This window comes from Apis mellifera, linkage group LG6 (assembly GCF_003254395.2).
Source record: "Apis mellifera strain DH4 linkage group LG6, Amel_HAv3.1, whole genome shotgun sequence".
Lineage (NCBI taxonomy): Eukaryota > Metazoa > Arthropoda > Insecta > Hymenoptera > Apidae > Apis > Apis mellifera.
This window is the reverse complement of record NC_037643.1, coordinates 8760019-8772676: the sequence shown is the minus strand read 5'-3', so window position 1 is coordinate 8772676 and position 12658 is coordinate 8760019. Positions and strand designations below refer to the sequence as shown.

Sequence of the window (12658 nt, the reverse complement as noted above, 5' to 3'; positions counted from 1 at the left end):
TATTTCTTGTTATTGGAAAGCGTATATATATATTTTTTCAGTGATTTTTATTTTATCTCAAATATATCAAAACTCACAATATCACAACGATTATACAACAACCTTCGACTCTCCTAACAATAAGTTCACAGAACTGTCACCTTTCCTCCCCAAAAATCCTGCGAAGCATTTATCTCTTTCAATTCCCTCCTTCTTCTCCACACTCCGTATACCAAAAATATTGACCCATTTCCACCTTACGAGCAACAATCGACCATCTAAAAATAGTCTAGCACTATTCAGTAGAAGTATCCATATCTCACTTCTGTGTCGCCACGAAATTTCAAAGGCCGGAACGAATTCCAGCCAGACAATGTACACTATACGCCCACGCTATACACGATACACGTTTGACACGTTCGATTTTTTTCACAATAAATTCTAAAACAAACGTAATCTAACTAGATGATGCTAAGAATATCCTGTATAATTCAAGATAATCAATCGACAGATCTTTCTATTCTATTTTCTTTTCACGTCAAAATTTATATTTATTAAACGATAAAATCGATTCTTCTATACTATATGATATATCTTCTAATATATCTCTAATATATCTTCTATACTATACAATACATTTTATATATCTATCGATCGGCAATAAACATTTTTGCGTATAATCAATCTTCGCATTTGTCCTGTCGATCCAAAGATCGATCGAAGAATATATTAACACCCTGTACGTAGCATTCGAGGCTTCGAGTCCCTTTCAACGAATAAATATACGTACGATCGTAAGCAGCTACTGGTCTTACAAATTACGCACGAGCATTTATCTCTCGTCCAGCCTGTATCTAAACCTTGTACACCAGAGAGCCTATTTATCTCGTTAAGCGACGAATGCTCTTTCGAATAATGGGGCGACTATCGTTCCTCTCCAACAATGGGTCGACGGTGAAAAAAAATAAAGAAGAAGAAGAAGAAGAAAAGGAAGGAAACGAGATCTGGTTTCTATGATCGCTCGGTATATTTGTCACACTCGTTGAAAGTGGGGCTTCGGCTCGGCCAATTACGTTCAATTGATCGTAGGTGCGATGCATTTCTTCGCGGCGAATTGTACGTCTGATCGTTGCTCCCTCGATGGATGCGGTAATTTGCAGATGATGCAATTGTTCTTATTGTGGAAATGGTAATTCGCGGGAAAGGATAGAGGTTATCTCACGGGTGACGTGAGCCGAGGTCTTTCGAGAAATCTTTCCTTCTTGCTTTCCAATAATTGCGTACGTGTGATAATATGTTATTTATCAATGGAAATTTGAAATTTGGTTCCAATTTTTCCTCTTTAGCTCTTTCAACAGTGAAAATAATCATTTTATTAATTTTTAAAAATAGAACGAAATTTTTTATTCAACTCGCATTTATTTCTTCACAAGTCTGGATTCTCTTTAAAATGAGTAATTACCAATTGTCTTCAGGATCTATCCTTTTGGAAAAGAATTTCCAAGTTCAAATATTAATCTTATTTCATCAAAAATTATTATTGTATTAATGTATTTACAGTAAAAGTTGGATAACTGTATGTGATCTATAATCATCTCGATGAGGACATTATTATTACATCTCATGAATATACTTCATTTTAATTCTTTTTCGTTTTCCTGTTCTATATTCCGATGTAAGATATAAAAACAATTTTTCCTCGAATTCTGATATTCATTGTCGTAGAAATGAAGGATCTTGATGAACATTTTCCAGAAAAGTCTCGATGATGGTTTTCAAAAGCAGATGCGACAACCCCAACGGTGCGCGTGGTTTACGAGCGTGGTTTAATGGTCGGCCATTTTTAATATACGTGCGGGATCCTGCGTTTCTGTGAAATCCACACGCAGTTATTTACGCAAGGATTGCTTTAACGTTTACGAGTAACAGTCGTGAATTTTTCAGCTTTAATGGATCGCTGCCGAGAATCTAGAAGTAAGGAGTTAAGATGGGCGGAAGTTATTCCTCGGTTTCGAGATTGGCACGGCGATAACTTTTTTTTTTTCTCTCGAAGCGATCATCCCTGATTCGAGCAAAAGTCAAAAGATCGTGTTTAAGGAATTATTCCATTCCACGATGGAATGGATTCCTTTTATAATTTTCTCAATATTGAATTCTTTCTCATTCTTATAAAACTTGTTTCTACTCTAGGGAGAGAAAAAAAATAATAAATATTTTAAATCGTATCTTTTTTATAAAATTTGATTCGCATGTGTAGAAAAAAGTAAAAAAATCGTGTTTAATAAATTATTCCATTCCAGGATAATGGATTCCTTTTATAATTTTCTCAATGTTGAATTCTTTCTCATTCTTATAAAACTTGTTTCTACTCTAGGGAGAGAAAAAAAATATTTTAAATCGTATTTTTTTTATAAAATTTGATGAAAATTCATTACGTGTAGGGGATAAAATTAAGAAAATTTGACTTAAAAAATGTGAAATTAATTTAAAATCAGGATTTAGGTTATATGAAATCCAGATACAATATAATTGATCGTTCAAAAAGCAAAGTAACAAAAAATTGTTTGTAATATTTTATTATATACGTTTCAAAGTTTAAAATTTCTTAATTTAATTCTCTTCCTCGATTCAATTTCATCGAAATGCCTTTCATGAAAAAAATACGTAAACGTGTAACGTAAAGGTAATTTTTAACGCTTCATTTATTACAACAATTTCAAAGAGATATTCATGAATCGTGAAAAATTGTCAATCGTCAATATTTGTGATTCAAATAACTCTGTCGCACGATATGATACACAAAAGGAGGCATTGATGTATGAATTCTGGAAAAAATACGCTATCAATCTCTTTATACCAATCACAATGAATACACGAAATATATATATATATATTTTTGCTTGAAAAACGAATATCTACGATTTCACGTTGATTTGCAGGAATAACACGGTTGGTCACCTGCTTCAAAAGACATTATAATAGACGTTGGACACGATTGTTCTCCCCCTCCCCAATATCTTGTAACCGATCGAAATCGCATTATGGAACAACGTATCTTTGTCGTAATTTCGAAAAAAAGTGTTCCCTTTATTCACCGACAATTCCTCGAATCGGCAAACACACGGTTGAAACACGATTGAAACGACGAAAAAGACCCCGCATTCGATACACGGAACGAATCCAATCGCGTCGCACACACACACACGTACGTACGCGTCATCGTTGCAAGAAATGAAATTTTCTCACAGCGTCTCCGACTGTTCTGAAAATAAAAATTTTCCTCCAAAAAGAAAAAGAAGAGGAAAAAAAAGAAAGAAAGAAAGAAAGAAAGAAAAGAACCGGTACTTGGCGAAAAACAAAACGCGTTGAAAAAAGGGGGAAAAAATCTTGAAAGAAGAAGAGAAGGGGAAAAAAAGAGAACAAGAGAAAGAGAAAGAAAACGAGATAAGAGGAGAGAGGGACAAAGCGAGAAAGAGACACATTTGGTATATTGCATAGTTTCTCACGGGCTGGTGGAAGAGGGGGTGGGGTGGGGGCGGCGTGCAAACCTCGCGACGAGAATAAAGAAAAGAAAGAAAAAGCGCATAATGTCGCGGCTCTTCCCAATTACTGCGATTAAACGGATTCTCTCACAAGGGAAACTATTACGCCGTGAAAGCCGGCGGTTGCTTGTGCGACGACTGGCGGAAGAATGGCAACCGTGGAAAGGGGGGAAAAAAAAAAATCTCGCGGGAGGAGGGGGTGTCACGACATAGATAATGTCGTAGTTCTGTGGAAGTGGAAGGAGAAAAAGAGAGGGGGAAAAAAAATGAAAAAATAAAGAAAAGGAAAAAAAAATTCAGAAGCTACGCGCGAAAGGGCGGGTGGATGATGGTCGGGACTAAGGTTGGAATGGAAGGAAAGGGAAAGGCAGGCAGATAGAGAAGGAACGATGGAGGAGAGGGAACGACGATGAGGATTTATGTAATTTGTGTATATGACTTGAATAACTGCCTACATAATATAACGGGTGGTGGCTGGAGTGCGCGCGAGCAGGCGACGCCCTTCATCATGGAGCTTTAATTAAAATTACGTACGTTTGCTGCTTGTAACGTGCGCCCACCACTCTCCTTCTCTCTCTCTCTCTCTTTTATACCCATACACAGGTCTGCTCGGGTACTTTTTCTCTTTTTTTCCATTTTTCTTCTTCGTTTTTTTTTTTATCACTCCGTCTTCGTCTATTTAATATTTTTATGAGCTTTTCACGACGTCCGCACGTGTACTAGCTCGAGTACGTACGTGCTCTCTTTCTCACTCACTCTGTTTCGAGTGCGCGGTTGCGAGAAAAGGATACACACAGCGTCTTTGAAAGGCGTTCATAGCCGCTGCTTAAAGTGGTATTTTTTTTTTTTTTTCGTCTCTCTCTCTCCTCGTAGTGGCTGGTCGCCTGTGTCACCCCATCTCACGTTCTTCCCTTCGTTTTCTTTTCTCCGCCGTCTATGAAGTTTCACGAGCCTTTCTGAGCAGCGCGGGGCCCATTCGTACGCGCGTAGATGGCGCGAATTCTCATTTGTGAAAATTCGTATGAAAGAATTTCCATGGGTAACGCGGCGTCGTTTCCAAGGCGTCGATTGTAACGACGTTGGAGAAGAAAGAAGGGGAGGGAGGGGAAAAAAAAAGAAGGAAAAAATAACACTTGAATTGTCACCCGATGTCGGCCGTGACGCCGTTTCAACCCCCTCATCGTAGATTCGACTTTTTGTGAAAAGGTTGAAGAAACGTGTCGTTGCGGCCCAATTGGAAGAATTATTTGCCTAAATATTATCCGAAGCGGAATGCGATATTGAATTATTTATCTTTATTTTATAATTAATTTTAAATATTTGAATTTCAAATTTGGAAAATACCACTTTTTTTTTTCAAAATGCAGGATTCCCCGAAAGGGAGAAATTTCCTCATTATGCTCACGTTTATTCGAAACGTGAGTTTTTCAAATCGATAAAAATTAAAACGAAGGGAAAGTCCTTTCGTGTATCGTTCGCGACAGGAAACATCGATTTCGCAATAATCTTCCTCGATTCGAATTTTTTTTTTGTCCGATTGGCGGTGTGTCGTACACGGTTCGTCCAATGTTTGTCCATTCTCTTCAATCACTGCGAATGTAACGCTTGCAACAAGTGCACGCGCAAATGATTTTTTTTTTCTGTTTTCCTTTTTTTTTTTTTTTTTATGGTACTTTGACCGGCAAACGTTTTATCCGCGTTCTTTATTTACTCGAGACCTGAATTTATTTGCCGGCCACGATGTTGGGACGTGTGACCAATGCAATGTTTTGAATATCTAACGCGACGATATCGTCATCTCTTTTTTTCTTTTTTTTTTTTTATATAAACGTACGAGAATAATTCAACCGACCAATGATATTTTTCCAGAAACAAATTATTTTTCTTGTAGGAAATTTTATTGCGTGTATGCAAAGACTATTATTATTTTTTTTCTCTCTCTCTTTCTCGATTGTGAATTTTAATCTCGACCAAATCGATTAAGTTAAAAAATATACGATTCTATTTGGAAAAAAAAAAAACAAATTTGACCTTTTTTTACCAAAAAAATTAACAACGTCCCCTTTTATTATAGAAACTCGGTTAACCTTTATCCGAAACATTTTTCGATATTGCCAATAGTTTCGAAAATATTGGGGATTGCTCCGTGTTCGCCAACTTCGTCGGAAACGTGATAAATGTTTTTTTTTTTTAACACGTTATTTCTTAGACCTTTGAATAACACCTGTGCGATGGGTCAAAGAGATCGAAAATATACACGCAGAATGTACAAATTTTCCTTTTTTTCCTTTCGAAATATACGATTCACGTGTTAGAGAGACAAAAATTATATTGTTAACAGTTTTATATTTTTCCTCGAAAAATATCAAACAACGATCGTCTCGTTAAACGTAATTTTTTCACGTCATTTCCTTCGTCAATGATCAAACAACAGTTATCTCGTGATATATCATCTGTTCTTAGTTTAATCATCAGTGATTTTGCAGAATCGTTCTCGCGTCATTTCCTTTTTCTTTTTTCTTCTTTTCGAGGAAATACAATTTTAACAGGACGCAATCGTTCAAAGACATCCGCGTCGACAACCGGTCTTGATTATCTTCCGCGAACTAATCTCGCGAAGGTATCGAACAATGACGAATCAATAATGAATATTCAACGTATCCGTGAATTCGTTCGTACGCTATCCATTATGGATATCTGTTGGCCGATCCCAGACAGCCTCGACGTGTTTGCGTTTAAAACCGTTGGGAAGTGCTGGTCAGCTAAGTTTTCGAGAATGCAACATCGGTTTTGAATTCGTTCCCCGATAAAATTCATTAACGTTCCCAATGTTGTGAAGTAACATTACGAAATCGATATACGATATATATATATATATATTCCACGATATCTTTTTCGAATCGATATAGAATCATCGAAAATTAATCATGGAATCGACCTAAAGAAAATAACAAATTTATAAAAAAAAAATAAATAACAAGTAAAGTACAGAATCGAAAATAAAAAAAGGAAAGCAAAGGAAAACCGTGGAACCGAAATATTCGCAACGTGTTACGAAATTGGCGTGGAGTATCGAAAAATAACCTCAATTCCGAATGAACCGAAACCGTGTTATATCCATAAAATTACCTCTCGCAGCTGTTTCAAACCGACAACAACGAAAACACGGTTTAAAAAAAAAAGGACACAGTTATTTTCATTTCGACACCTCTTAATGTTTCTCATACGTGTCACGACGAAAATTCTTAATCGTAATAATAAAGGATAATAACGTCTCTCGATATAACTCGATCGTGAAAACGATATTTCACCGCGACTCTCGCCGAACGAATAAAAATTTCATCCGTATCGTAATCTCGACAGGTTTGTTGAAAGGGTCTGTTACGGCTGAGCGACCGCGCACCCTGCGCCGGCTGCGTAACGTTTACGGGCCATCCGCATGCGGAATGGGAACCGGAGGTGACGGGGGCGGAGGCGGGGGCGAACGCCTCGAGGACGGAGAGGTGTCGTTCAGATTGCCGTCGGAACGGGATCGCGAAAGGGACGAGAAGTCCCTCAGCATAATGAGCCCTTTCGACGAGCAGGAGGAATGGGCCAAGATTTCAGAGATCATGGCGTCGATCGGCACCGGCCTCGTCAGGGAGTCGGTCTTCGTCACAGAATTGGAGAAAGAGTTCCAGACGAGACTAGGTATGTATATATATTATTAGATGTAACTCTTATAGTTTTTATTCTATTCTAACAATTTTCGTATTAAAATGAAATATTAAAATATAAATAATAATATAATAAAAAAAATATAATAAAATATAAATAATAAAATAAATATTAAAATGAAAAAAGATTTTAAGAAATCGAGTGAAATATCATTATATTTATATTAATATTAATATAATAATATTATATTATATATTATATTATATTAATATTAATAATATTAATATTATAAATATATCATTGCACAGGTTTGAGCTCGGACACTAGTAGCAGCCCTATCGTCTCCACTTCCGTTGGCCAATGCCTGTCGACTATTATATATTATATAATATATTATAATATTATAATATATTATTATATTATATTAATATTAATAATATTAATATTATAAATATATCATTGCACAGGTTTGAGCTCGGATACTAGTAGCAGCCCTATCGTCTCCACTTCCGTTGGCCAATGGCTGTCGACTATTATATATTATATAATATATTATTATATTAATATTAATATTAATAATATTAATATTATAAATATATCATTGCACAGGCTTGAGCTCGGACACTATTAGCAGCCCTATCGTCTCCACTTCCGTTGACCAATGGCTGTCGACTATTATATATTATATAATATATTATTATATTAATATTAATATTAATAATATTAATATTATAAATATATCATTGCACAGGCTTGAGCTCGGACACTAGTAGCAGCCCTATCGTCTCCACTTCCAATGGCTGTCGACTATTATATATTATATAATATATTATAATATTATAATATATCATTATATTATATTAATATTAATAATATTAATATTATAAATATATCATTGCACAGGCTTGAGTTCGGACACTAGTAGCAGCCCTATCGTCTCCACTTCCGTTGGCCAATGCCTGTCGACTATTATATATTATATAATATATTATTATATTATATTAATATTAATAATATTAATATTATAAATATATCATTGCACAGGTTTGAGCTCGGACACTAGTAGCAGTCCTATCGTCTCCACTTCCGTTGGCCAATGGCTGTCGACGCTGGGCCTGGCCGATTACGAGACCCTGTTCATCAACTACGGATTCGACGACCTGGATTTCATAGTGAGCATCGCTTCTTTATTACATTTATCGTTATAAAGAAAGAAACGATGATACAATAGGGAGATAATAGGGAGACGCAAAAAGTGTGGAATATTCTTTCTTACTTCCAGAACGGGGTTTTGGACGAGACCGATCTGAAGGATATGGAGATCACTAGCGATCAAGAGCGGGCGGTGATAATGGACGCGGTCGGTTTGTTGAACAAACGGTTGGACAAACGGTCCAACGTTCAATCGGTGGACGAGTGGTTGAAAAGTATCCATTTGGAAAATTACGCGGAAACGTTCAAAAAGCACTTGTACACGGATATGGAGCGCGTGAGGTGCGTGTGGGAGGTGGAATTGGCGACCGTGCTCGAGATACAGAAGCCGGCGCACCGTAAGAGGATCCTCGCGTCCGTCAGTGGATCGAGCGCGCGTGCGCAGAATCGTAACTGCGCCGGGCCCAACTTGGAGGATCTCAATAAGGATTTGAACACCTTGGTGAGTGAAATCGCTTTGACTGAATACGAATCGATCGACGCGTTTCAAAAAACATTCGTCCGGAATCGATAATGCCCGTGAAAAATCGCGAAAATATTTTAACCGTGGAGTTAAATTTAGAATCTTTGGTATTTTTTGGTTTCGTATGCAGAACTTGCTTCGAAGATGCCTCCGTAGAATTTTTTTTTTTTTGAGCGTGTAACGAATTTTTCTGTTTAAATTAATGTTATTTTATTATTTGAAAATGAAAAAGATTAGAATATTCGATCGAATAACATTGAATAAATATAATTATCACACTCGAAATTTTCACGTCTCTCGAAAAAGAGATTCCATCATTCGAACTTTTTCAATCGTAACGATCATCCGAGGATCGTGTTTAACGCGAAACGAGTAAAACGACCGAAAAGTCGAAGAGTCTGGAAAGGGTTAACGAGCTTCGTTTCCGCCGATCGGATCACGTGACGCTCTTGTTCCGCCGATTCTCTCACCTGGCCCGGATAGGGGAGGGGGGAGGGCGCGTCACATCGCGCGCGTTTCAAAAGTGCAATCGAAATCAGACAGAGCGAAAGAGGGAGGGGGGGAAACGGTGGAAGAAAAGGAAAGAGAAAGGAGAGGAAAAAAGAAACGGAATGGATCGACGAGTGACGAGTGTCGCGGATGAAGGGTTCCTGTTAAGAATCCCCGTTGAACGGGGTGTCTGACAAGGGCCGCGAAGCACTTGGGCAAAAAAGAGGACGGTGGTGGGCTCGAGGGTGGCTGCGACACGCCCGGGCCCAAGCTCGATCGCTTCCCACTCCCCGAGCTTTCAACCGATCGCGTCATAATGTAAATATCGTGGCTAATTGGAGAGGTGTTATTGTAACCGAGGAGGGAGGGCGCATCCAAGCTACCTGTTTCCCGCGTAATATACACACACTTGCCTCACGAGGCGACACTCGAGCCAACCTTTCAGCCTGATCGCTCGAGCGGACGCTAATAGTTTTTGTTCGGGCGCCTCGAGCGCGATACGTGCATCCGTTAACGAGCTACTCTCCCCTCCTCCCTCCTCCTCTTCTTCCCTCCCTCTCCGCCTTCTCGCGCGGAGCGTCTCGCCGCTCGGCCTTTTCGACGGTGCTCCCCTTAATTAGCTAATTAAATTCGATTAATGGCCGTCGGTCGACGCGCACACGTCCAAATTGCTCTCTTTGTTCCCCCGTTTCTCTGCTTCTTACGTCCATTCTTTCCTCGTAATCGAATTTCACGATTACCGGCCCCGCGCGGAGCTCTCGTCGCGCTTCCAGGCGAGGAGGAGGGGAGGGATCCGTCTGTGGATTAATCTTCGAATCTCTATGTGTTTGTGTGTGTGGTTTTCACGGTGTATAAATTTGAAGTTAATTTTTTTTTCTCTTCTTTTTTCACCTTCTCTTAGATCTAGATTATATTAATATTTTCTTCGATCAATCTTTCCCGATTGGAAATTCAAGTCAGAGGTATTTTTTAAATATTGGTAAACATTTTTTCGACAGTTATTGATTATTATATAGAGATTGAAATATTCGAATTATTTATGCTTGTAAGGAAATATTTTTCATCGTCGTATCATTTCTTATTTTCAATCATTTTATTTTATTTTTTCAATTTTTCCTCTCTCTCTCTCTTTTAACGATACTGAAGAGAAATTATATAGGAGAGGCAGATGTAACAAACGATTCGCGGGATGTAATCCGTACGGCGAACGATACGCTCGTGTGGTTTGAATCTGGTTTGATCGTAATTCCCGGAACGGCGTGAAACGATTCATTCCCGGAGATTGCAAAAAGTTTTCTTTTTTTTCTTTCTTTTTTTTTTTTTTTCTTTTTTTCATTTTCATCAGGACTGGTGTACGGGTGCCGATTCGAAACGCGCGACGCTTTCACGAGTGTAATTGCACGTTCTGTAACACGAGCACCCTCCCCCTCTTTCTCCTCCTCCTCCTCCTCCTCCTCCTCCCCCCGGTTTTCGTGCGCGGCTTTGTAACGCTGCGCGAAAATTTTTCGCGCCGACATGTGTCCATTTTTATTTTTGGCTCCGCTGACGTATCGGAAATTTGCTTGTAACGCGGCCGAAACGCGACGTTGGAATGTAAAAAGGTATTTGCTCCGGTCGTTCGTTCGTTCAAATAAATCTATTGGAAGGTTTTATGTTCCACGGCCGAAATTAATGGAATGTATTCGCGTTCTATGGTGTTAATATTGACGTGTTCGGGGTTTACATTGTTTGACGAAAGGCAAAGTTTCTTCAGCGGTTCGAAATCTCCCCTCCTTTCCTTCCCCCTCCTCCTTTTTTTTTGAATTCTAGAGAAACAAAAATATATACAAGTTTATAATTAATTTTAATAATTTCAATAGATGGACAATCTGATGTAAATATTCCGCTTTATATATAACATTTTTGTTTTGATAAATGGTAATCTGGTATACCTATATTTTCAAAGAACATGAACTCATCATTTTCTTAATATAATATAATTTTGAAGATTGAAAGAGATAATTTGTTTTACATTTTTAAATTTCCTTGAATAATTGAAAATTAGAAATATTTTCATATCTAAATGATATGTATATATATATTTTACTATTACAAACGTTTAATACAAAGAAAAAAAAAATCAGAAGAAGCTATGTGTATTTCTTTTTTTTGTAAAATCTCTAACGACAAGGCTCTCTCAAATTACTCAAAAATTGGGCGGCACCTCGTTTCCGCAGAAGTCGAACATACAGCAGCTGAAGGAGGAGATACGGGAGAAGCTGCCGGAAACAACGACGGAGGGTAATGGCGGTACGTCGATAACCGGAACGAATTCGACCGGCACGAGCACATTAAGGCATCGCAAAAACAGGCCGGCTCCGCAGCCACCCCAACGACCCAGTTCGCATAATGGGGCGATCTCGGCACCGGAACAACTCGAGATCAGGGCACCGTCAGAGTTGCTGCTCGGTGTCCCGTCCACCCTCAAGACGCAATGGAGGCACCAGCCAAAAGCTCTAGTCACCGGCTGCGTCACGTACGTCGCCAACGTAAGTCTAATTGCTTCCGTTCTTCCATCCCTTCTATCTCTTTTCTTGCTTCTTACTATTTTACATCCCTTTTGCCGTGCCTTCCTTCCACGGAACTATTCCTTCCAGACAGCCAAATCTTTTTACTGCTTTTAGTGTGTAGTGGATGGATTCTATTATTGGTTATTAAGGATAATTTACGTAGATCGTTGTGGATGGAATGGCCGAATTCTTGATAGCTTTTATGCTGCTAACTTTTTATATCTCCAGGAAAAGATTTTTATATTTCTTTTTATGCTTCTTTTAATAAAATTCTGAAAAAGTATAATAAAATTATTTTTAACTTAACTTTCTTCAAGAAATATAACTTTTATTTTATGTTTCTTTGATTATAATGATGATGAAATAATGAATATACCATTTTCACATAGTAGATATATGTAACATAACTATTAGTATATGATTAATAGTCAAAATTAATTAATATAATTGATATTTAATATAATTAATATAAAATTTCTCGTTCATTGAATTACTGTTTTTATCCATAAGAAATATTTTGAATGACTTTATACACCTATGAAGTTTGCCATTTCATATGCAACTCTAATATCGTATGATATACTTTGGGATTTATGTTACTGCGTTGCGAGATGGTTACATCAAAAAAATCGGCGGTAATCGAGCTTCTTATAACGTTGTATAAAAAGGAAATTATAGTTGCTATAAAAACCAGAATATTTCATTGTAGAAATTGTATTCCGTAATTCTGCTCTGTAGTTCTAACATATTGTATGGTTCTTGAATAA

The 12658-nt window shown here is 37.7% G+C and overlaps 1 protein-coding gene across 2 annotated transcripts in view; it reads left to right on the top strand.

Annotated features, from left to right (window-relative positions):
• The window catches only part of LOC408887 (ankyrin repeat and SAM domain-containing protein 1A), a 70474-nt gene that overhangs the window by 53410 nt on the left and 4406 nt on the right, over positions 1 to 12658 (top strand). For both annotated transcript variants that reach the window (XM_006565384.3, XM_006565385.3), the window contains 4 exons: positions 6885 to 7211; positions 8223 to 8350; positions 8461 to 8832; positions 11559 to 11870. In XM_006565384.3, coding sequence (XP_006565447.1) covers positions 6885 to 7211; positions 8223 to 8350; positions 8461 to 8832; positions 11559 to 11870 — 1139 coding nt within the window. The remainder of the gene's footprint in view (positions 1 to 6884; positions 7212 to 8222; positions 8351 to 8460; positions 8833 to 11558; positions 11871 to 12658) is intronic.